Source organism: Mercenaria mercenaria, chromosome 3 (genome assembly GCF_021730395.1).
Source record: "Mercenaria mercenaria strain notata chromosome 3, MADL_Memer_1, whole genome shotgun sequence".
In the NCBI taxonomy this organism is placed as follows: domain Eukaryota; kingdom Metazoa; phylum Mollusca; class Bivalvia; order Venerida; family Veneridae; genus Mercenaria; species Mercenaria mercenaria.
Genome location: NC_069363.1, coordinates 80,416,053 through 80,443,601, shown reverse-complemented (window position 1 = coordinate 80,443,601; position 27,549 = coordinate 80,416,053). Strand labels below are relative to the sequence as shown.

Here is a 27,549-nt window from a genome sequence, read left to right as displayed (position 1 = left end):
TGATCACATAAAAGTGATAACGAACTGTTTGCATAGAAATGACATATATCTTGCAAATGAAGTGTGCAAAATATATTTCAAAAATAACACATGGCACTGTTTCCTCCTGCTTTTAACACAGATTGCTCAGTGCATATGACACTTAAAGCAATAAAATAGCTTTTATATTATTTTAAGAAAATTTCAAGTGAAACTAGTTCGAAGGTTCTACGTGAAATGAGTCTAAGGTTATTGAAGAGAAAACACTTTAAAAGTTCAAAGCCCCTACGATATTGACCTTTGAACTATTGACACCATAAAGGTCATCTATTGACCAAGGTTTATGTCTCTTTGTAGTATGAAGGCGAAACGATAACATATTTTCATGTTTGCTCTTCTTATAAGGGGAGACCTTTTCCACACTTGTCGTCATCATATCCTGTGTTACATTATTATAAAACTTCACGGCTGAACTTGTGGCTGGGTCTTTACTCGGCAATGGCTAGTCTTTATACAGTTTCTCGGAGTGACTATTTGCATGCCGCTGTAATTGTAAGTTGTAATATCAGTGTTCAAACTGGTGCTTGTTATTTTCGCTGTGAAGTCTAATGTCATCTGCGAACAGAAAAAGACATTCCATCATTCGGGCCAATGGAATTACATGCCTTGTCTATCTAATGACTATAAATGCTGAAAATATGCACGTTTTTCAATATCAATACTCAGTACACCAAACTGCAATACACAGTACAAATATTACTTTGAAAACTCAAAACACAGTACACCATCGACGCTCATTTATCACCGATTTCTCCGTGATTTGAACATTTACAAAGCTGAAATTTTGCACATTTTTTCCTTGTATGTAACTAAATAAATCGTACGATTCAGATTTTCCCCACAATGCAAATAGGTTATGGTATAGGGACAAATATGTTTACGGCATGCATTTATCAAATGATAAACTTGTCATTTTATCACAAATTTTAGCATTTCTACTTAAGATTGACTCATTTTACGCTTGTGAGAGCATATACACAGTATCTAGTTATGAAAAGTAATGCTCTTTTCTTCTGTAGTAGTATAATACAATAGTAAATCGGGGTTTTACTTACCTTGTTGACGAAAAATAATCACGTTTTCGGAAAATACCTTATCACTTAATGGCAATATCCGGTGTACGCATCATCACCGTGTAAACCCCAGATTAAGAAAACTTAAATTTGTCACATGCACACTTGCAACAGGTTATCTTGTTACATTTACTATAGTGAATAGTTGAAGCCATGGATGTCTATGTTTTTGTAGTTGCCTTTTTGGTGCTGGTTTTGGCAGTTTCACTGTATTATAACTTTTCCCATACTAGGAGATTGACAACAAGAAAATGTCGTTAGAGAACAACACCTGACAGGAGTGTAAAGAAAGTTCAATTCAAGGAAGATGCTAAAATACAAAAGGACGAAACGGGCAAAAGAAAAGCTGCTTCTACACAAAAGTAACATATTATATAATTATTTCAGCAAGATTATTAAATATTTTTTTTACTTTTCATAATTGAAGGAAGGTAATGACTTTTTTTTCTATATCTTTATCTGAGGGTTTTCCCTGACGCACAAATCCTGCGTCATAGTCGCACTTTTCTGACAAATGACCCGTAAAAATAAATTCTGTGCGTCACAGTGGACGCAATTTCTTGAAAATCAAAATCAGGCCAAGTTTGTTTACAATGAGCGATTTTCTGAAAATGTACTTTCAGTTTCGTAATTATATGCAGACTGTGTCACCAATTTTCTATATTTGCGTCGATTACATTTCACAAATTTAATACCAAGTCTGATACTTTGACTGATTAACACTTTGTAACAGTTGTTATCGCTGCTCGCTACTACTACCAGTAGTACCAGTCTGCTGTTTACTAAAAAAAGATGGTCAAAATCAAAGCAAGCTGACGATGTTTATGACATCGTCGGCAGCAAGTACAGTAGGACCCAGTGGTTCAGATCGCCTGTCTCTACTATAATACTGCCTGGTAAAAAGTACTAAAACCTATTTTAGCACATATATAAATAAAGGCAGTGGCTACGATTACGGTACCGTAATCCTAGCCTCCGGTTCTAGGATTACGGAAGTTCCGTATTCCTAGACAACCCTATGAGGATAGGCTAGGATTACGGAAGTATTTTAAGAGGCATAAAGTATATGTTAGGACACGCATAAATGATGTTGTAAACTTACTTATTTCACTTAATTTTTCATGCCTGCCTTATTATTTCGTGTTTTCTATCCGCCATTTTGGGTTGGCGGCGCGTGGAAATATATTAGAAATATGAGTGTCAAAGTTAGATTAAAAAAAAGAAAAATCTATACTTTGAATTTTATGCTTTATAACCATATTGTATGTTATTAAATACCATTTGTGTTGACTTGATGAAAAGAATGCAGGTATATACGAAACATACACAATTCTATAATATTTCCGCGCACCGCCATTAAAATTATACTAACCCAAAACGGCCGATCGACAGCACGAAATATTTAGTGAAATTAAGTGAAATTCGTAAGTTTACAATGTCATTTATGCATGTCCTAACATAAATTTGATGCCTCTTAAAATACTTCCGTAATCCTAGCCTATTCTCATAGGGTTGTTTAGGAATACGGAACTCCCATAATCCTAGAACCGGAGGCTAGGATTACGGTACCGTAATCGTAGCCACTGCCATAAATAAAAGTCAAACATCAGCTGTTTTTATCATTTTATTCAGTGACAAATACGAGGAAAGACTTCAATCTGTATAATTACTAGTATAAGAAAAACAAAGTTTTATTCAAAATACTAATTTTAGTATCTCTGTATGACCCCCAAAATTTGAAAATGACCCCCACATGTGAAACACTGGGGGTCACAATGACCCTTATTTTCAAAAGCCAAGGGAAAACACTGGTAAATATAATCTGTTCGAAATGGATATTGGGAATAGTACTTACTTTAGTTAAGTCTCCATTTTCAACAAAATGCACAATAAAACCAACAGTATAGTTTATACTTACAAATTTAATATTGTTGTAAGCATTTTGAAAAGAACTTGACAATTAAAAGGAAACGGATTACAGATTGACATTGAATTGAACTGAAATAAAACATTTCTAATAAATGGATTCAAGATCGTCGTAGTTTTGCATGTAATTTGTATTTATTTTTATGCCAAAACGTTGTTAATACCACTCAGTAATAGTATTGTTCAATATATATATTATATAAAGCCTATATTGTTCAGGTTTATAAGTTTACAACATTTCGATATCGACCATTTAGACTATATACCAATAAAAGAAATTGTGCTTTGTTTCATATAAAATTCAGCTACTTCAGAACAATTTAGATACAGTTTCTAGATTTTCACTCCGTCTTAGACTTATTTTCCACAAGATATCCATACATTTGCTCCAAGAAAACGAAAAGAAAAAGGGGTGTTGAATAGTATGCAGTGAAATGCAAGTCAACTGAAGTCAGGTACCCTCATATTGCCGCATTTCAGAAAGCGGTCCGCAGAATAAACACCCTACTTTCGTTTTCAAGTAAACAACTCGAAAACATGCAAATATTAGCATGAAAAGTGTCTTATTTTATGTAAAATTCATTCCACGAATAAAATAGTGAGCATCTGGCTCCCGGTTTACGCGCAAATGCGCGAAAAATGGAAACATTGGGATCTATTAATTACGGACTTCTTTCGAAAGCACATTTCTGACCGAATTACTGCTATATAACCTATACATACATACAGGGACATTTTTGCTTAAATTAGAGATACACTATCAGTTTCTAATGTCAAATGATAACTGATATCGGCAAAGTTGTCTATTGCCAGCATTAAACCATTACACAAAGATAACACCAATGAGAGATAGTACGGGGGCCAATAGGGTCTACCATGCATCCCCCCTAGACTTTTTTTCATAGGTACCAAATTGTTCGGCAAGACCAACCCTTTCGAAATAAAAAATGTTCCGATGAAAAAACTCTTTCCCACTATATAAGATTTCACTGTTTCCATGGCAACCGTTCATTTATTTTTAGAAAATACGACCATATTGAGGATAATCAGTCATATCTTGGTCAGTTATAGAGATAAAACAATAAAAATGGTGTCAAAATGGAGCTAAGACATAAGCATTTTAAAAGCAGCATTTTTACGTGAATTAACTAATTTGCATATTCATGAATATTAATGAGAATGTTAAAATAATAACAAAATTTTGTTAAAGAAAAACATTTTCCAAGTTTCAAATCAATTTAAATGTACTAATCAGCTTTGTTCTTGTCTTAAAGTCTCTCAGTGTCTTGTAATATATTATTTTGTTACTTTTGTGGCACATTTGTTTTCTCAAAACTGGATGTGCTCAGCTAATTTGCATAAAATGAACCAGTGTAACAAACAACGAATAAAATTCTGAAACCCCTAAAACTGAATAAAATTATATAATTAATCGTTATCAATGAAAAACCAATTTTATGTGGTCTATAATGTTTTTAGACATAGAATTAACACTTTATTAAAGGAAGAATAAAAGTGTAACATACATCACACATGTTACGTTACCATTTCAACAACCTTGTTGTATTGCATCAATTATACAGAAAACATTCCATAAACATGGTTAAAATTAATTATTTTGTACTATAATAATACAATATACTTCTTTACTTGTCAGAGAGTGTGATATGTTTTCCGTAACACACTTTAGAATACGTTACCACAACCATTGCTTTTTAAAGATAATAAAAAAGAAGCTGAAGCCTAAATTGTCGCATACTGATTTATTTAAACTGTTAGCAGTTAGTTTTAAGAAGGTTTTCTTCTGCTATTTCAGAAATAGCCTAAATAAAATATAATGCACCATCCATGTAACTCTAATTCTAGATGGAATTTCAATTAAACATGCAATAATATCCATCTGTGCATCCATAATATCATGATCATACAGCTGATATTTTCATTCTTTCTGTTAGTAAAAGTAAGTCATATTTTATAAAAAATACTTTTTGAATTTTAGGAAAAGTAGCATTAAAAGAACATATACAAAACCAACCCTAGGATGAATCATAGGATCCTGAGTCAGATATCTGGATGAGGCATTTGCTCTCCGTGGCGATTAGATAAAGACATCGTGTCTAAAGTCAGCTTAGTAGAAGTAGACTTACACCCACCTGTGCAATACGGAGAATTTAGCTGTTGCATGCAGAGAACTGAGTAGTTCCAGTACAGAATCCATCAACACTTGTTAGGTTAACTGCTCAATACTACATGACTGAATTTCTTTTGCAAAGTTGTGCTAAACCAAAACTAATAAACAAAAGAAAATATGCTGGTATTTAAAGTAAAAACTTTAGATTTAAAACTAAAAGCAGCTGAACAAAATTGTTTTAGTGATACCAAATCAAGATATAAGAAATATGTAAAACTTTATACATATGAAATAAAAAGACTATTGTAGACATTTTGAAACATTTACAAGAATGACAGAATGTACAAAATATTTTTGGTATTCTAAATTGTACAGACAAGGCCTAAATCATATTATGTGTTGAAATATTCCTTGATATACCGTAACATTAAGAGAAACACTACTAAGAGTAATTGTGCATCAATCATAACAAAAAAAGTTTGATTATCAATTAAATTACATGTCAAAAGTTCAAACTGTAGCAAGAAACTCAAGAATATGACACAAATTGCTTCAGAATCAAAGTGTAATCAAATTTCATTAAAAATAAAGTGATTTTGAGAGCCTATGATCTTCTTTTGTCATTTTCTTTCTAATTCATGAATGATATGCTATAAAGCAAAATATTATTCATAACAGATAACCAGCAAGAGAGCAAATTTCATATGCTTTTTAAGGTAACATTAAAGTGAAAGCATCGTAAGTAACATCTTAATCAAGACGTGCAGAATTTGATTCCTGTAACACTACTGCCTCATAATTTATGCATTCCATATTTTTCAGACATTTCATCTGCTTTTAAGTTCAAATTTTAAGTAATCTATAAAATTTCACTATAACAGAACACTGTTTAAGCTAGAGCTAGGGGTTTGAGGTCAGTTTCACATTTCACTACATTTAACGAACAGACATAATCAAATCAAGTCAGCTATTATTTTGCTCGATTGTGTTGTTATGCTTCAAAAGGATAAGCTTAAAAAACAATTTGCTATTAGGCTTGCGTCAAGGGGAGGTAATGTCTCCTCTGCTCTTTGCAATGTTTGTTGAGGATTTAGAATTGCAATTACAGTCACCCGAAAACCCCGGCCTATGTGTAGATGATATAGCGTTGATTTTACTTCTCTTTGCCGATGATATGGTCATTTTAGGGAAGACCCCATCTGAATTACAGTCAAGTTCAGACCTTTTATACTTATATTGCAATAAATGGGGGTTGGAGGTTAACTCAGATATAAAAAAAATCATAGTGTTTAGAAAGCGAGGACGTGTATTATCAAATGAGTGTTGGACCTACAATGGCCATAACATTGAAAATGTAAATGACTTTAATTATCTGGGAACAGCGTTTAACTATACTGGCTCTTTTGCATTGAATCAAGAACATTTGTCAGGGACAGCCTTAAAAGCCTTAAATGTACTCTTAATAAAATGTAATAAGTTAAAATTAAAACCTAGAATTTTATGCCAGCTATTTGATGCTTTTGTTGGTGCTATACTAAACTACTCGTCAGAAATATGGGGTTATACAAAATCGAAAGTGATTGAAAGAATCCATCTAAAATTTTGTAAACGTATTTTAAATGTCAGAACTTCAACATGCAGCGTAGGTGTTTACGGCGAGCTAGGGAGATATCCTCTATATATAACAAGATACAATGTATGTAAGAATAATCAAATACTGGTGTAAATTATTACACTCAGATAATATCATATTGCAAAAAACATATGAACAAGGTTTAAGAGATTGTAAAAATGGCCATACTAACTGGGTTTCAAATGTAAAAAAGTTACTTAGTGAATTTGGATTTGCAGATGTATTTTTAAACTCTAATATAGTAGATGTAAAACTGTTTCCAAGTATCTTTAAGCAACGTGTCATTGATTGTTATACTCAAGAATGGAATGCTGCTGTAGCCAACAGTGCAGTACTTGATCATTGCAAACATTTTAAGCAAGATTTGTCTTATGAACCATATTTGGATATATTACCCTTTGATCTTAGAATGTACTACACACGATTACGGTTATCTGCACATTCTCTTAGAATACAGACTGGTCGTTATTCACGTAACAGAACTTCTAGAAATGAAAGATACTGCTTACACTGTAATTTGATAGATTTAGAGGACGAGTTTCACTTTTTATTTAAATGCCCGTCTTACGAAAACTTAAGGAGGAAATATATTAAAAGATATTTTTACCAAAGGCCTAGTATGTTTAAAATGATACAATTGTTTACAAACACTAAACATGCTGTTATAAAAATCTTAGCAAAGTATGTTAAAGCTGCTATGTCTGTAAGACTTTCACTGTTAATAAATAATTGATACTGTTGTTCATCCTCTATTCTTTGTACCTTTAACTGTGTTATACTGTATAAAAATGTTTTGTGTTTTTTTTTTGCAACAACCACTTCATCACGTGATACAAACTATTTATATTTATGAACTATTTGTATGACGATGTACTATGTACAAGTCTTAAATAACATTTCTGTTCTGTTCTGTTCTGTTCTTTAAAAGGATCTTCTTAAAGTCTAATGAAAAATGTTTTCAGACTCATTAGTGTCGTTCATATAGTACTCAGTATCTCTCTGTCAGTTTTAAATAGCAATTATGTGATTGTTTTCCTAACAATTTGGTTTTTATAGACTTAATATCATTCACATTCTTGACTGCTTTTTCCAATTTTATAAGTTTAAATCTAAAGATTACTTGAAATTTAATTTTGTTTTTTAGTTTTTGTTCAGTGCAGCTTTTCATATTTCATCAATAAGTCTTTCTGAAACTAAAAAACAATATTCTTTATTTCTTACGTAAATAACTGCATTGATGCACTTCACAATAACACAAAACGAGATAAATATTCCATTAAAACGATTTCCGTGAAAGGAAGCCCAAAATTGTAACCCTATTATCAGTGTATGAATGTTAGCAGGGATGTATAAATGTTTAATATATACAGAATATATACATAAAAATATATAATCAATGTAAAATGTAAGTATTGACAACAATTTTGAAACCATCAAATAAAAGAACAACATATTTAAGAAACAGATATTAGTATAATTAAACTGATAGATGCATTAATTTAAAATGGACATTGAATGTGTAATGAATGTTTTAGATAATGTCTTTGTTGACAAAAGTGAAGAAAGAATGTTAGAATTAATACTTTAAAGATTTAACAAATCCATGATATCATAATATTGAGATCAGATTTCTTCATATAAATTTCTAAATACAGCAAAGAACAGTGGTAATGTACTTTTAAGCGCCATTATGGAAAAAGATCTCATTGCTTGGAAAGTATGGAGCTGTACTATTTTGTAGAAGTATTTAACAACTTGATAACTAAATATTCCTCTACCATTTTCTGAGAAAATAACAATACAATAAAACAAGATTCCTGGAATTGTAACGTAACATGTGTTAAGTATGTTACAAACAGATTCCTCCTTCAAATAAGTATTTACATTATAATTTCGTGTGCTTCAGCTCAAAGAACACAAGTTTATTGATCACAGTTTAGTTCATCATGTTGTTCAGGTTTTGTTATATCTTGATTTCAGAGGTGTCTGTTTCAACATAAATTAATTTGCTAAATTTGCTAAAATACCTAATGTAGAAAAATTATTTACCTTCACAGTAATAAAATACTATTCTAGAAAACACTGAGAGACATTAAGACCAGATCAAAGCTGTCTGATCTATATTTTCTAAATAATTGATGTAAAAAACAAGGTTATTGAAATGGTAAGGTACATGTGTAAAGTATGTTACATACTGATTCCTTCTCCAAAAAGGTGTTCAAATTTCATTTCCAAACAATATAGCTCACATAATTGTTATTCCATTGATACCATTTAATTATATCATTTTATATAATTTTAGTGGTATCTTGTTTCCTGAGATGTTGGTTGTGGTTATGGTTAATATTATGCAAATTAGCTAAACATACCTATTTTGGAATAAAAAATGTTACTATCAGTGTTACAAAATACTATTTAAGAAAACACTTTCAGATCAGATCAAAACTGTCTGGTACATTTAAATTGATTTAAAACTTAAAAAATATAATTTTCTAATAAAATTTTGTCATTTTGTTACATTCTCATTAATATTCATGATATGAAAATTAGTTAATTAACATACAAATGTTGTTTTTAAAGGCCAATGTCATAGCTCCATTTTGACACCATTTTTATTGTTTTATCTCTATAACTGACCAAGATATGACTGATTATCCTCAATATGGTCATATTTTCCAAAAATGAATGGTTGCCATGGAAACAGTGAAATCTTATATAGTGGGAAATAGTTTTTTCGTGGGAACATTTTTTTATTTCGGGTTGGTCCTGCCGAACAATTTGGTACCTATGGAAAAAAAGTCTAGTGGGGATGCATGGTAGACCCTAATGGCCCCCTACCTATATCTTTGACATAAAACAAATTAGAAAATGGGACACAAAAATAAGAAATTGGGACAAAGAATATTACAATATTAATTAACCATTGTATCAATGTAATTTAAATGCAAGAATAAGTTTTTTAAATGAATAGATTTTTTACTTAAATACCCTTCCATAAATAAACATATAATAAAATTATGACCAAATAAGATATTATTTGAATGAGGAAATTACACTACTTTTGTAGAAATGTTGGTTTACCCTCGTCGATACTGTAAACAAGCGCCGTAAACAAGGCTGTAAAACTCCACTTGCGGTTCCCGGTGTTAGGGTGTTTTACTTGAGCTACGTGATCCAACTCGACTCAACTCTATCAGGGGAATAAACGCTCGAGGACGCCCATGGATTTTGCAAGGTCGGATCACATGCGGCGCATGCGCGCCTCGGGAGAACACTTCTGGCAGAATCCACTAGAGCCGAATACTTAGGACCCTATTGTTCCACATACAGGGACACATACCTTATATTTCAAAGCCGATCAGGAGACTTCAACTTGTCAGAAACAGCAGGCCAAATTTTAAAACAATTTTACACGAACGTTTCTTCGATATTTACAGGTTTGACTGTCTACCGTAGTTGTTCAAATTGTTGCCCTAGGTTCAAATATGGCCATGCCCATCTATATATATACGCTAATATGAAAGAAACTTTACAGATCTTCTTTTCTGAATCCACAATAGGTAGAGCCTTGATATTTATATAAACCTAACTGTGTACTTGTACAATTATGTTATACAAACACACTTAAAGCCTTTTACACAGGTCAGCTTTAGGGTCAATGACCCTCTTGTATGAAACAAAGCAGGATTTTAATTACTGACCTTCAACCTATATAGGAATTTCAGGTATTATGTTGCTAAGAATATACGATGATATCAGAACTACATATGTCACTAACAAATCTCTTTCATTTTTGCATGTTGACATAATTACCTCAACCCACTTTTCCAATAAAAAACGCAATTAAAGCTACAAAAAAATCTACAGCTAAGATTTTAATCATATTTTGTGCTGCTTTAATGACAAACAAATATGCTTTAAAATAGAGAAAACGTGTTTGGGGGTCACTGTGCATCTAAGAGATATATTTCGAGAAAACCTGCGTGTAAAAAAAGTGATTTTTTGTAGTATTAATTCTTTTTGTTTCAATGATATTTTTAGACAATATTAAGTGCTATGTTGAAAAAATACAAAGAAAATCATTTCAAAATAGCGGTGATACTGACAAAAACCTCTCGTATATACTTCAATAAACCATCTTTAAATAATGTATTAAATGAGACGTTTCTGTCTTTCATCAAACTATGTTACTTGTAAGTTTAAATATTGTGGGTGAATATAAACAAGTTAAACTTTTGATCCTGTAACACAAACACATTGGTTGGATTTAGATCAATAGTTTGTACGTAGCTGTGTAAATGTATATGCGTTCGTTTAATAAAAAAGAGAATATTAGGTTGCTATTATCATGTAAGTCGAAAAAAAATATAGGAGCCGAGGCTTTTAGCCGACACTTTTATCTTTTCGTTGGTTAGCCTACAAAAATTAAATTTATAAGGACATACATACCTTCTAATTCTAATTCCGTTTTGATAATCAAAGCACTGAGAGGACTGATGTGGGCAGCGGTTGACAGCTTCTGATAATGGACATGAACAGTTAGCTTAAGTTTGGTGTTCTAGTTAAACTACTTTTGATTAATAAGCATTTTCAACCTTTCTTTTACCAAATCAAGGGGTGAAACTTTGCTTTTACTCTGTCAAAGGGGATAAAATAATAAATGGGCAAAGCTCGTGTGCTTATTGAAAATTTTGTGAAGTTTGGTTAATTTTGCTAAAAATCTTTTTTGAATAATAAGCACTTTTTTTCAACAAATAAATGGGAAACATCCTGCTTCTACTGTAACATGGGGAATAACAACAAAGATCATGGACTAATTGATAATTATGTGTTGTTTGGAGGTTCTAGTTATAACAAGAGCTTGTAGAACACTTGCATGAATTAACTGATAAGGAACAGAAATTTTTTGGTCACTGCTTACTGGACATTTAACTTATTGATCTTAAATCAATAATCATGGGTCATTTACCAGTCTTAAATGACCCCCGTATCAAATGCGATCTTAGACCAAATCATAATCTAGTTTTCTGGCAAAAAAGTTCCATTGTCAATGTGATATTGACCCTTGACCTACTGAGCTCAAAACCAATAGGGGCCATTTGCTGGTCATGTCAAATCTCCCGATCTCATGATCCTAGGCCCAAGCGTTCTCCAGTTATTATCCGGAAAGTGATATGTCTACAGGCCGACCAACATCCATCATCCAACATTAATATTTACAATATACCCCTCCTCCTTTGAATGAGGGCAACTAAATTTCAAATTAGAAGATGCCCATGTCTCCCTAGTCCCGAATGCATAGTCGTAATAGGCAAGAAGTCAATAGAGGATGGGAGCGAAAGACAAAGAGACACTTATATTTGGCTGCAATAGAGATCATCTACTTGGCATGTCCAATCACCCTATGAAGTTACAAAATTCTGGATCAAATGGTTCTCAAGTAAACCGTGTTCAATGTTCAGGCCCCTGTGACCTTGATCTTTGATCGAGTGAGTCCAAAATCAACAGGGGTCATATACTCTGCATGTCAAATATTCCTATGTAGGTTCATCATTCTGGTTCAACTGATTCTCAAGTTATTGATCCAGAAAGAGTTTTTCCATCTTCATGCCTCTGTGGCCTTTCCCTTAAGTCAAGTGACCCCAGAACATTAAGGGTCATCGACTTTGTAATTCCTATCTACGTGATTGAAGGTTCTGGGTCAAATGATTCTAAAGTTATTGGTTGGAGACCGTTTTCAAAGTTCTGGTTCCTGTAACCTTAACTTTTGATCAGGTGATTAAAAATCAATAGGGGTCACCTACCCAACATCCTATGAAGTTTCAATATTCTGGGTCAACTAGTCATCAAGTTATTGATCAGAAACGGGTTTCTATGTTCAGGCCCCTGTGACATTTGACATTGACAGGTGATGTTTTTTTTCAAATGAGATCTCATCTTGGTAATAGCAGACTATGAATATATTGTACATAAATTACATAGATAAAAGACACTTCAGAATAGTTCTTAAACTAAGAGCAACCTTAAAAGAATATTTACAATGAAATTAAATGTTTCGTTCAATTTTAAAACAACCAAAACAACTACTGTTATCTCAAATATCAGCACACATCATGATCTTCGGGTTGCATTCAGTTATTTTCAGCTGTAGATTAATATAATCCCAAACAAACAAAAAGCCCAATAAACACTGTCAATAAACGCCACTAAAACCATGATCCGCAAGCGAGTTGTTAATCCAATAAACAACATCAAAACCATGTTCCAATTTCACAAGCAAGTGAGCTAATGGATCGCTAATTAACATAAATGTGTCATTTAACAACACGCTAATGGAGCGCACAATAGATCGCTCAATGGAACGCATAATAGATCATATAATGGAATGCATAATAGATCATATAATGGATCGTATAATGGATAGCTTAATGGAACGCATATATAATAGATCGCTTAATAGATCACTCAATAGAATGCGTTTCATCAAACTGATACATTCCTAACTACAGGCTGCATTTAATTGAAACCTGATGTATTCAGTTTTGGCAAATTGTTTATGTGACTGGGTATAGCCTGGATTTGCAGAGATATGCAGTAACTGTTGAAAAGGTATTTCTGTTAAAATGATTCAAATATTAATTTTTGATCCATTTAATAGAACACGTTCCGTTAGCGATCCATTGCAACCATTTCTTGATTGTTTCAATAGATCACTAATGGAACGCACTAACAAACACCAAAAAAGCGGTTTTGATAGTGTTTATAAGGTGCTTTTATAGTGTTTATTAGAAAAAAAAATTGTTTGGGATATGCCTCATAATCATGACAATATGCATGTTTTAGTGTTGTTAAATTTCTGGTCCTTTGGGTACATGGAGTCCATTCAACATGTGTGTAATAGAGTTCTGCTTAAGCCGGCGCTGGGGGAGGGGGGCGGCACATTTCTGAATCAAACCGAGTCTGTTATTAGTCTTCTTGGTTGCATTCTATGCTTCCAAAGGATCTTTTTACGAATATTATTGTTCAAATTCAAATATTGAAAACTGAAATTTTAACTTAGTTTGAATGATCTCAAATGATAACATTGCAGTCTTCCGAATTCCGCTATTGTATAATTATCCGAGAAGAGATCGTACGCCAGAACGTGAATATTTGGGGACGAAAACATCGCAAACCTAGCGGCGATTAAAAGGCGAATTTGTTATAAAAATGTTTCTTTCGAATTAATTATACCATTTAATGATATGTCAATCACAAACACCAGCTAGAATGTAATATTAAATCAAACTGAAGTACATACGTTCGTATTTTCGGGAAACAGGTACGAATTTTTCGCCCCCTCCGTTACGGCTGCAATTATTTTCCTAAGTCGTGCAAATAAAAAATATTTACGTAAATATTATGAAAGGATCGTATCTTTCTCTGTTGATTTCATGCAATATATTTTTCCATAAACCCATTTTTATGCTACAAAGTTCAACGGATACACGGGTGCAATTTTATCCGCAAATAGAACGCACGCCGTGCTAGTTATATGTGACCAAAACAAGATCTTTGGTGTTGTTATAATAATAAAATTTCGATTAGCTTTTCTAGCAGGAACTGAGTTTTAATTTAAAATGTTCACAAAAGACTCAACTTGGTTTTAATACCGATTATAGATCTACACGGATGGTGCTGAATATACTATAGTATTTTTGTAGGTTATTTACAGTTTATTTTGGTCACATGATGAAGAATTGTTTTGGTCATGTGATCAAAGCAAGCATGCTCATTTTCATACGCGTAGTTTTTGTTATAAAGTATAGATTACGACAAATTTGTACTTAAGCAGAGCATTTTTGATAAAGTTGAACCTCAGAAGCTTTCTGAAAATTAAACATTCTTGAATTACGTAAATTTATGGAGGACATGGAACTACTTGTTCTTCGGTTTCGGATAAGAATTTTGACCGTAAATTTGTGGTATGGTAAATCTGGGGCCACGCTTCGCTGCCCACAAAAGTGTGCTGCTGAACATAATTAAATAATTTCAATTTCCTGCCAAGTGAACTTTTATTTGAAGTTCAGTTGCAAGTCTACGGAATCCTGTTTGGACCATGTCGTATGTCGTATGTCGTCTGTCGTATGTCGTCTGTCGTATGTCGTCCGTCGTCCGTCGCGCTTTGAGGTCGACGGACGACAATGCGACACGACATTGCGACAATGCGACACAACACACGACAATGCGACGCGACATCGCGAGAATGCGACATGACACACGATAATTTCTTTTAATAAGTAGTTGGAAATATTGCTGAACTTTGCCATTTTTGGCTTAAAATAAGGAAAAAGTGCTTATAAAATACTTATTTTAGGTAAATACCGGCAGATAGAAAATGACAAAATCTGGAAGTTTGTGACAGGAAAAAAAAACATACGTAATTTAGGATAAAAGCTGTATTTCATAAACTTCAAATAATTATGCAATGTTCCAAACACAAGATGTTTTATGAAATAACTTGTTTCAATTAAATCTAAACATTGTCTAAACAGATATATAGTTTGAATATTTTTACCGCCAACAGTTTCTTCGGGGGACCGTCTCAAAATATACCATTTTTCGTGAAAATATGCATACTTCTTCATATATTAGATAGAGGGATAGGCCTTGTCAGAGGAGTCATATCTTCATAACCTGATATCCGATTTCAATAAATGATACATTGTTGCACAGTACACGCCAGTAGCTAGATCAAGCAGGCCAAATCGGGTTCAAACCCGATCGGCTAGGGGTCAAGGTCATAGGTCAAAGTCCGGTGATATTCTCATAATATGAACTTTTCAGAGCAGTCAAGGCAGTCCTGCAAACTTAAGCACTATCTTCACCGAGTCCAACGACACCATTGGTGCAATTCTCACGGCTCCCCGGGTCGGGTCAGCTTAGTCTTAGCCAGGACCCTAACGCATAAAACAAGTTTGGTCATTTCCTGATACCTGTCCTGAACTCTTATGGCATCATGTGGATTTGTAAGTAGCTTAAATGTAAAGCTAAGACATCTACAAACATATTCATATATGTTATATGTAGGTACCTGGGGTGTAGAGACTCAAACAAGGGTCAAAATCTTACATAGTGCCATAACCAACTGAAATTCAGTTTACTCACGCTGAAGTCGTGAGTAAATCAATTATTATCTTATCTTCATTATCATACCACAGAAACAAATCAACAAACATCAAATAGGTTTAGGCTATTGTATTGACAGCTTACATCGTTACAATACTCGCGGAATAAATGCAACATTTCAATAATGTTCTGTAATTATTCCCTGTATCCTTGGTGCCTAGGTTCTGTGTCTGAAACGAGACTAAAAGCAATTGAATTTCAAATTATCAAAAATATAATACATGTACTTCCCAATATCGTAACATGAAATAGACTTTGTACTTCGGATTAATATATAATAATTATATGAGAAATAATGGTAATCTTAACATGATTATGTTACGATAGAAAAACTCATGGATGATGTGAGTAACAGTCATAAGTTTGAACCTGTTGTCAAGGCCTGTTTACGACAACAACCTATGTACTATAACCAACTCTTATATTATGTCTTATATGAAAGTCTGTATACAACGACCAACTGTATACTATAACCGTAGCTATATTACGAACACATGCATTTATCATTACCTGTATATTACGTCCATCTGTAAACTATGGTCACAAGTATACTAAGACCACCTGCATATTATGATCACCTGTATAGTAAGACCACCTGCACAATATGACCACTTGTATACTTCAATTATCTGCATATTATGGCTCCCACCTACATAATATGACCATCTGTCCCAGACCCAAAAAAGGGTGGGAGGGTTGGCCATAGTGTACACGTTAGCTGTCAATATTCTAAGCCTCAAGTGGCGAATACACGACTGCACAATCTTTTATACCATGACATATAACACGTGAACATCATGAATTATTCCCGCTCAGCCAAATCAACCACTACCGTATTTACCAAAACAACAAGTACCGTATAAATGATAATTACGAATCGATAACAATTACATTTAAATTACATTAACGTACCTTCTTGTATTACCTCCTCTGACACCTATGGCTATCTATCTATCTATTTATACTGCCAGGCCCTCTTTCCGAGTATTATACATGCAGGTGCGCAGAAATGTACAGGAGGGTAAAAGCAATACTAATTTATTTGTGAAGTGTTGAAAAATCAAGACGACAGTGTTATTATAAAGAAGATTATAAACAGTTAAAGGAGATTAAAAACAGCATTCTTCACGTTATATCGCGTGAGAACATTTGGTCACTCCCTGTCTGAATTGTTCCAGGGTAGGGACCTGCACAACCTCGGCTGGAAGAGAGTTCCATAGAACTATAGTAGCTGGAAAGAAAGAGAATTTGTAATAAGTACAGGATGTACTGATCTGCTTGTAAGACAAGGATGCATGTGTATTGTGAAGCGGGAAGGGGGTATAACATAAGGGGGCATGGGCACTGCAACTAGTCCATTCACAATTTTGTAGAACATTAATAACCTGGCATCTGATCTTCTGTGTTCAAGCGAACGCCAGCCCAGTTTATTTAGCATTTGCGAGACACTGCTGTATGTGGAGTAATCGTTTGAAACCAATCGTGCGGCCCTGCGCTTAACCATTTCAAATTTATGAATGTTTTGTTTGGTATATGGACTCCAAACAGAGCTGGGGTATTCAAGTTGGGGTCTGACTAGAGTTTTGTAAGCAAACTCTTTTACTTTTGGGTTATTAGTGGGGATGTTCCTTTTCAGGGAGTTAAGAGTTTGACTTGATTTGAAGGTGACCTGGTTAACATGTCGGTTCCAGTTAAGGTCTGAGGAGATAGTGACTTCAAGGTATTTGGTATCTCTTACTGTTTCAAGGATTTGGCCATGGATAGAGAATTTGGACCAAAATGGGGTTTTTTACTTAGTGATATTAATCACTGTGCATTTTGATGTGTTAAACTCCATGTCCCATTTGCTCTCCCAGATCTGTAACCTGTAAAGGTCTCGTTGAATGATACTTTCATGGGAAGTGTTTTTGACGGTGATGTAAACAGCAGTGTCGTCAGCAAATAACCGGACCTGTGAAGCTAAATTTTCTGGCAGGTCATTTATTTAGAGTAAGAAGAGAAGAGGGTCTAAAACAGAACCTTGGGGTACTCCGAATGTTACTGGGACTTCGTCAGAAGTTTCCCCATCAACTAAAACTGACTGGCGCCGGCCTATCAGGAAGGATTTGATCCATTGCAAGTGTTGCCCTGGACGCCATGTTGGTGAAGTTTAAAGAGAAGTTTCAGATGGTTGACCTTATCGAACGCTTTCGAGAAATCTAACAGTACTAAATCTGTTTGGTGCCCTTGGATTAGGTTTTTTGACAGATCTTCAACTAGTTCTAGGAGCTATTTTCGCGTGACCTTTTTTCCCTAAAACCGTGCTGTAAGTCATAAAGAATATTGTTGATCTGGAAGTGCTTAGTATTATTGGATGCAACAGTATATGTTCTAATAGTTTACAGAGAACACATGTCAAAGAAAATTGCCGATAGTTGGCTCGGTTACCTTTATCCCCCTTTATAAAAAGAGGAGTGACGATTGCTTTAGACCATTCAGCTGGCAAGGTACCAATGTCAAGGGACATTTGAAATAACTTGGTAACTAGTCGCGCAATTTGGACACACATATTTATAAGGACAGTTGGTTTTAAACCATCTGGGCCACAGGCTTTGTCAGTTTTAAGGGTTGACAAAAAAAATTGGACACCTTTAACATCAACAGTGACTTTTGACATTATTGGGTATTTACACCTTAGGCTTTGAGGTAGAGCATTGCTAAGGAGGGATTGTACTTTCATTTTGCATTTTTAGAGGTGACATTTGTGTAAATACTGAAACTGGCGATCTAATACATCTGCTTTGACCTTACTATCAGTATAGAGTTCACCATTCCCTTACAGTGGAGAATACCCTGCGAGTCCTGTTTTGCAATTTTTGTAAGGGAGAATTATTTCTTACGGGAAAAGTGTTGACCTGTTAGAGGGTTATCTAAATCTGTATGACCAGTTTTGGATTCCAGGATATGTTCTATGTAATCATTATATGCCTGTTTGATGTTTCTACGGACTTGATTTCTGAAGTTGTAATAGTGTTGCTTGACCTTAATTTAAACTAGTATTCTTTTTAAGTTTTTGATATAACCTGTTTCTTTTTTCTTATTTGGCGTTTTATGCGCTTTGGGTAATCCAGGGAAGGGTTGGCTTCGAACCTATTCTTTTAGTTGGGATGCATAGTTCCATACCTTCATGAAGGACTTCCTGAAATTCTGACCATAAGTCCTTTACTGACTTTGTGTTGTAACCTGTGAATAAGGATGGGGCTTTAGATTCAATAAATTTCTGAAACTTGAGCCGATCTGCTTTTCGGTATAAAGGGACTATTCTGGGTTTTTGTTTGTTTAACCTAGGTTTCACATCCGATGACAGGTGTATGATTTTATGATCAGAGATGCAATATATGGTAATAATGCTCCTAACCAAAGTGGGATTTGAAGTAAGGAATAAATCCAGGGTGTTATCTAACCTAGTTGGTAAGCTTACCATTTGATGTAGAGAAAAATCATTTATTATGGCAGTAAATTCATCATAAATTTTGGGGTGTGAGCATCCTGCTTTTAGAGTTGGAGTGCCCTCGGTGTCCCATGATATTTTAGGAAAATTAAAATCACCGGAGAGCAAAGTTTTACCTTTTATTTTCCTTACCATTTCAAGTGACCTACGAATTTCATTTATGCTATTTTCATCATATTCATGGGGCCTGTAATAGGAAGCAAGGTAGACGAGCTGGGAAGCAAACACGTCTAATTTTAACCAAAGTATTTCGCAATTTATGTTTAACCTTTCCATTTCTGGACAACAATGGAGTTTTTGACAAGGATGAAAATGCCCCCACCTGTTTTACCTGAGCTCCTATCTTGTCTGTATGGGGTATAACCTAAAGCTTGGGGAAATATTGCATTGTCTTTATAATTAGGCGTTAATCAAGACTCAAATTTGAAGAAGAGCCTGAAATTCTAATTTTCTATTGACAATGGACTGACAGTTGACAGTTAGGGTTTTCAGACAGGACATATAGTTTTGACTGTGACTCAATGCAGACTTGGAGCGCCGGTATAAACTACAGACTCCGGTATATACCGGATTAACTAAATTTGAACGAAAAATACCTTAAATGTATATATTTTGTAACCATGGTGATACTAACCCTAACCTTTAGTCAGTATTTTATGCATATTGTACACTAAATGCATGCGGACATGCAAAAATATACATATTTTTGCCGTGCGCTACAGTTGATAAACACTTTCGGGCATGCGCAGAAGACCGCTCCAAGTCTGCAATGAGTTACATCGTATAGTTTTTGGTGTTTCTACTTATGGACTGCCTGATTGGAGGGTTAGAATCGGTCTCGGAATCTGAATCAGTGAGGAGCGAAAAGCTGTTATTTGATGCAAATGATGATAGGGCTGTATTACTAGAACTGGAAAAGTTTGTAGAGTTGCAGTTTGTGCAACACCATGTGAAGGACTGGTTGCAGCTAGCTAATTCAGTATACTGGTCTTGACTTATTGGTTAATAGTGTATGTGGAACCATAGGTTGCAAGAGTCACATAAGATAGCTGGGTCTAAAACCACAAGAGCCACAGGGGTAATCTTGGCCTGGGTACATTTCTGTATCAGCTGAGAGTGATAACAGCAATACAAAAAGATACCTTTTTGTAACCTTCTGGGCATCATGCTTTTTCATTTTAAACATTAAATAGCCTACGTGCATTTTTATGGCTATGAAATCTTTTTGGGTGTTGACAAGGCCTGGGGGTTCATGTGTTATGGTCTAAAGGATATTTTCCATTACCAAAACTTACAATACAAAGGGAAAATAGTGTCGTGTACAGCAAAACGGAAGTAAACATTCTTACTTTCGGTGAGTACTATGAAAAATTTCAAGGTCAAGGACGAATGGCGGGAAAGCTACTTTCACGAAAAAAACTATTAACTGATGAATGCTACAGGTTCCTATCAATGTATGAATGAAACTACGGCTAAATAATATTTTATAAACCAAAATTTCTGTTCGTCGACTCAATACGTCCGTGAAAAATCTGGTTTTTAATTTTTTATAAGAGGAGAGCAGAAATCAGCTGCGAGTTGCACGACGCATGCGCAACATCCATGGCTCACCCAGGTTTTTGAACATGGACTTAATTTGTAACCAGGACCCTTACCTAGTCGACCATGTATACAGGTGGTAAAGGTTTAGGTCAAAAGGGATACAACTGGGTCGAAAACCTCCCAGACATGGTAAAAAAAAAAGCCGTTTCGAACCCAACCTGGTAGCCGTGTCATTTTGTCATTTATTAAAATCGGTTATCAGGTTATGAAGATATGACTCCTCTGACAAGGCCTATCCGAATATTTAATATATGAAGAAGCATGCATATTTTCACGAAAAATGGTACATTTTGAGACGGTCCCCTGACGAAACTTTTGGAGGTAAAATGTATATAAATTACATATCTGTTTAGACAAAGTCAAGATTTAATTTATGAAAAGTTATTTCATAAAAAATGTTTTGTGTTTGGAACTTTCTACAATTATTTGAAGGTAATGAAAAACTCGGACTACGGAAATACAGCTTTTATCCTAAATTGCATACAGACGGACGAACAGATGTCGTTTTTTTTTTTTTTGTTTTTTGTTTTTTTGTTGTTGTTTTTGTTCGCGACAATGCGACACGACACACGACAATGCAACGCGACATTGCCGCGACATCGTTTCGCATTATTGCGATGTCTTGTCGCATTGTCGTGCGTCGACTTCAAAGCCCGACTGACGACATACGACATGGTCCAAACAGGATTCGGTAGATACCTATTCTCACCAAGCAACATCTCTATAGAGGCTATAAAGCTGCTAGATAAAAAAAACGGCGATCCGATTTAATAACATTGCATTCCTGGTACAATAATGCAGACATTAAAAAATCCTGCATAGACGCTATGGATGAGTCATCTTCAGTTGCCCTGAGCGACCGTTATATCAAAAAATATTGTGGTAATTGCAAACAGCAATGGCGGTCTCGCGTACCTATTAAAAGCTCGTTTATATAAATGTATATTAGTAGTTGTACTCAAAAAAACAGATAGCATCATTTTGAAAAAGTCAAAAAGAAAGTACGGCAACATTTTTGTCACTGACCTAATGAAGCAATTTATTATAGCCATACAGTTTATCCTTTATTTCGCATGGAGGTAGGTTCATTATATAAAATAAAAGATAAGACAGAATATTCCATGGATTAATGGTATTGTTTCTGTTAAGCAGGTGCGCTAGTTAGGTGCTAGGTAGCTGGAACGGTATTGCACATTTCTTCACCTCATCTGAGCAGACTCCTTAATATTACTTCGTTGGTTTCTATCTGTGTCCTGGTTCCGGATTTTTTAGAAGAGTACATACTTGTATATTTTAGAAGAACACCTACATGTATATGGACATCACTTTTTCCTTTACCTATTTTTCATGAAAGTTCTTTCATAAACTAACGAAAAAAAATGAAAAGAAAATAAACGGTTGAATAGTTCCTAGTGAAATGCAAGTCATTTCGGGTCTGCTAGACTTAAAATGGCTCATATTTGCTCTTGTCCACACAATAAGTTCGCTCTGCAAAACTTTCTCTGTGGTATGTATAAACGTGAAAACCGTCTCATTACATGCAGAATGTATTCTTGCAGTGAAAAGGTGTGGTTAAAGCACTCGTTCTAAACGAATTTGCGCAAAAATGGGAAAATTAGGATTTATTTACTTTGGACTTCTTTCGAAGCACATTTTCGGCAGAATAACTGATCCTATTCTTATTGAAACCTATGTTTTGGTTACCTCCCTTTATGACACTGACTAAATACGTCAATGGGTAATATTGAAAGAAGCGTTTTTCTAACTGTTTAATTATGCATATTGTTTATTTGGACAGCTGCTTTATCTTATTATGATGTAAGATTAACAATATTATGGGATATTAAGAGAATAATGTGATCCTCACTTGTCATACAAATGACGAAAGAATGTTTTATTCCAGTGACTTCGGCTCTTCAGTCAAAGCATTTCAGGGAAACTATGAATTGGGAAGTGAGGAATTTAACCTATCTGAAGATGAAATGGATGCTGAGGAAGATGACTACGAACACCAAACGCAGGTACTAAACGAGGAAATTTGGAGCCAGGACATACGAGATGAAAATGAGTATAATGTAAGTCCTTGCTATGTACAACAGAAACAATATAGATTTGTCAACATTTCTTATCAATTATACCCAATATCTTTGGAAGAATACGCCTTTTCCTTGTGCGTAATAAGCGTCCACATAACTTGCCCGAACCGCAACGTGTTGCACATCAGTACAAATATGAGCAGTATTGTTTTTTTTAATTCCAAAATCTACCTTTAAATGGATACAAATGCATATTTCTGGGCAAGCTGATGGACTGTAACGATTCCTGATTGAGGCATTGCCTTATTTCATATTAAAGGTAATCAAACCGTCTAGTAAGCTAAAAGGGTGGAGCGCAAAATTATAATTTGAGACAGATTCCTGTTTCGTAATGATTTAAAGGAGTCGGAAGATTGAATGTCTGAAATATTCCGTCACCAACTCTGACGTTTCCTGCTGATAACTAATTCAGTATAGTAGTCGCAACTTGACCGCGATGGTTGGCCTTTTGGCTGATTATTCATATCGATTATTTCATTGTAGAAATAAGGGGTGTAGCCGTATATCTAATTAGTGTGTTAAAATATGTACTTACAATGGATCAGTTAAAACTTTCCAATACGCACATTTATTTTCATTTTCTCGTGCATCTCGTGTTTTTTTTCAACAAAAATTTCTCGACAATACTTATAAAAACTTAGAAGCGTTACCGTACAAGCGTTTTACGTACACTCCTTTTCAGTAGTAGGTTTTGCCTCATTGCGTATTTTAATACAAAGGTCAACCATCGGGGTCAAGTTGCGTCCACTATACTTATAAAGAATGTGGGATCACAAGGTAGGGAAAAGTGCGGTTATATAACTGAAAAACCGTTGAAAAGTTGGCCAAATAATCATTTGATATTGCCGGTGCAATTTGTGTAAGGCCATAAAGCGATTCAGATGGAAATAGCGTTTTTGTAGTTCTTTTTTGTTGTTGTTGTTGTTGCTGCTGTTGTTTTTAAGGATAGCTCTGATAACATTAGAATTAGTTGAAATTGTTATAGTTTACATTCTTCATATATAAGCGGCTACATTTCTTGTAAAATCTTCATAAAGCTTTATGCGGGTACGAGATTTAGCACAAGTTTGGATAATGTGCAAACTTGCTCCACCACGGGCTTTACGGCCCTTGAATTATTCAAAATAGTCATATCTAACAGTGGATATTTTTAACTCCAGTGGGCATATTTTTCTGTCTGTGATCAAAGTGTTTATCTTCTAAGTCTGATGCCAGTGGTTAGACAATGTTATGGTAAATACATAAATACTCTTAAATTAGATGAAATGTTCTGAAGTTTACAGAGTGAAATTAAGTATGTTTTAAACTGCTAGTAATGGTGCCACATGAGAAGGTGTGGTCGTGATAAGGGGGCCTCAAACCCACTTCCTTAACGTTACAGTGATTTAGGAGTGTTCACACATGAGTGGAAAAAAAAACTAATGACATATATAATTCAATAAATTTGGTTAGAAAAGTCTGCATATAGCATGCCTTTGCTACATTAACAATTTATAGTGATGGATAGCAGTGTTCTTAGACCGTGTCTGGGACCGACCTTCGGCCCCATTCCCCGACAGAAAAGTATGTTTTTTCTCCCTATTTCTGAAAAAAAATCCCCTGCTTTTATCACGACACAATTGTTCCCCTATTTTAGTTGTTACGGCCCCGCCACCACTCCCCCAAAGCGGATAGGCCGAAGAAAGAAGAGTTAAGTACATTAACAATTAGAAACTACGCGTATACATACGTAACATGCACATAAATTGACATAGATAATGTCTTCTATCTGTATTATTTCATGTTGATATGTCGTGCATCATTGAAATTTTGTTTGAAATAATTTGAAAACGTATTAACAAAAGTATCATTTTACGTACGTTTCAGATTTTTCGATCATTTGTAAACGAGGACCAACTGACAAAACACATGCAAGAATTTGGTATATTTAAAGGGCTTTGCCATTACGTCGCAGATAACGTTGAAGACTGGAAAGAGAAGTACGTGAAAATCGCAATCGCAGGGAATTCGGGCACTGGTAAATCAAGTTTGATTAATACTTTGAGAGGCATGAGACCAGGCGATAAAGGCGCTGCGAAAGTTGGTGTAACTGAAACAACTACAGAAGCAGTTTCTTACCGTTTCCCAAATAATGACAGAATCCGCATATTCGATCTCCCCGGAATGGGAACAATACATTTTCCAAGACAAAACTACATGGAGGATATGAAAGTTTCGACGTACGACGCTTTTATTATTGTTACATCAGAAAGAATAACAGAGAATGATGTATGGTTTACCAAAGAAATTATGTCTAAGAATAGGCACGTATGTTTTGTTCGCACAAAAATCGATACGGAGCTTGCAAATGAGAAGAAAGACAACCCAAAAGGGTTCGTAAAGGAAAAATGTTTGGCTGAGATGAGGAATGAAATAATTACTACACTTAAAAAAGAACTAGGTCCTGAAAAATTATGTGGAATCTATCTACTGAGTTCCCGTGACAAAGACCGATATGATTTTCCAAAACTTACGGATGCACTACAGAGTCACCTTAACATTTTAGGACGTGCTATACGAAAATTTCTTGGGGAACATATAAAGTTAGTCATCGATGAAAAGAGGGAGCTAAATAAAGGAGGATTCCTTCCCCAAAAAATCTGGCAATTCATGTCTGGCTTTTCAGTGCCACATACGCACAAATTGTCCAGGGATATGGAGAAAATACGTCTTATTTGTCTCAGAGAATTCTGTTTAGACAACATGTCACTAGAACTAGTGTCTAACGAAACTGGCATTTCGGTGGACGATCTAAAGGCCAAATTAAGAACTTTCAAACAGGATGAAGACAAAGCAAAGAAAAGTGGGTTTCAACGTGTAGCATATGTGATGCGCTATTACCATGCTATGCAACGTAATTTGGCGAATATGTGTGATGACATGGCATCAGATGAAATGTGTCTTGTTAATCTAAAACTAGATAGAGTTGAAGAGGAATTAAGTCCGTTGTTAAGCAAATGAGTCACAACATATGATATTTGAATCTGCAGTAAAAACAGATAAAGTAAATGTTATTTACCCCAGAGAGGACTACTCACTTATAAAACATCTTATTTTATCATTCTAAAATACAATTTTTACCCAGTGTAGAATTTGTTTATTTCCTGATAAAAGATAAAAGAAAATAATTTTCAAAAATAGCCAGGGAATGATAAATGATATTATAAACTTTCCGATAATCTGGGTGTTTAGTTTAAGCATATTTTATTGCCAATATATACATATATAAACAGATAACTACGTCAATTGTACATATAATAGGCAAAAGGGTCGACCCACAAGTTCTCGCAACATTAGTAACGGGTCTTCCCTAATGCAAATATTTACATATTTAATTTACAACAATGACAACTAATCAGGTACATGTGTGGTAAATAATAAATTTACAATATAATAGCTACAAAAAAATGGAAAGAAAAAAAAAGAGTTGAAATAAGTATGAGGTACAAGTACATGTGTACTTATAAAAGCAATCACATTTGTGACTAGTGGCAAATGATGCAATTAATTTGCATTAACATGTACTACATTAGGGAAAAAAACTTTAAAAAGGAGAAACGAGTACATGTGACTTATATAGACAAACATATTTGTGACTAGTCAGTGTACAAAAAGATGTAAGAGTACAAAAAAAGAAGATGCAATTCAATTGCATTAACATGTACTACATTTGGGGAAAAAGAACATAAAAAAGAAACAACTGGGGTCTTGTCAATAATAAACTTATATAATTATATATGAATAAATTGAATAATATTGCCTGCTAAATATGGTGAGTCTCAAAAGCGTTTGGTTGATTTTATGTAATGTTGGACTGAGCAGAATATTTTGCAGTTGTCTTCATATGACAATTCGGAATTACCAACTAAAAGAAGTTGGGTATTTAAAGGATGAAATTGCCTTAGGTCGTGGAAAAGTTTAATCCTTTGATTTGTATATTTCGTACAAGTGAAAAGAAAATGTTTAACGTCTTCAATATCTTCTCCACAAGAACAGATTGAGTCCTGAGACAGATGGTTGCAGAATAAATGAAAATTCAAATTACTGCACGCGTTTCTAAGCCTTGCATGAATTATAGAAAATTTTCGTTCTCCTACAAGATACCATTTTGGAGTTTCTGTAGTTGGAAAAACGGTCGTTATTAACAATCTTTTAAAACTTGATAAGGTGTTTGTGGCTCTTATTTCAGGACTCAAATTGTTCCAAATATCAATAGCAGAAGGCACAAAGGAATTAGAAAATATTTGAGTTCTTCGACTGAGGATTATAAATTTTCAGCGTTTCTTAAGTTGTAATGTGTAGAATTGTTGACAATGTTTGGAAAAATATTATTCAAATACTCGGGCGCATCA

At 34.4% G+C, this 27,549-nt stretch overlaps 1 protein-coding gene across 2 annotated transcripts; it reads left to right on the top strand.

Annotated features, from left to right (window-relative positions):
- The first annotated feature begins 649 nt into the window (after window positions 1-649).
- Window positions 650-27,232, top strand: LOC123524274 (interferon-inducible GTPase 1-like). 2 transcript variants are annotated; one of them, XM_045302347.2, is made up of 3 exons: window positions 653-1,474; window positions 22,966-23,137; window positions 25,025-27,229. In XM_045302347.2, the coding sequence occupies exons 2-3, from the start codon at window positions 23,045-23,047 to the stop codon at window positions 26,156-26,158; spliced, it is 1,227 nt and encodes a 408-aa protein (XP_045158282.2). In that variant the 5' UTR covers window positions 653-1,474; window positions 22,966-23,044; the 3' UTR covers window positions 26,159-27,229. The 2 variants fall into 2 exon arrangements, with proteins under 2 accessions (XP_045158281.2, XP_045158282.2); XM_045302346.2 differs by lacking the exon at window positions 22,966-23,137 and having other exon boundaries at window positions 650-1,474; window positions 25,025-27,232.
- Window positions 27,233-27,549: the final 317 nt, after the last annotated feature.

Coding starts and splice junctions, on each gene's coding strand:
- LOC123524274 (XM_045302347.2), top strand. CDS start 23,045: ATGGATGCTGAGGAAGATGACTACGAACACCAAACGCAGGTACTAAAC. Junction 23,138..25,024: donor GAGATGAAAATGAGTATAAT/GTAAGTCCTTGC, acceptor CGTACGTTTCAG/ATTTTTCGATCATTTGTAAA.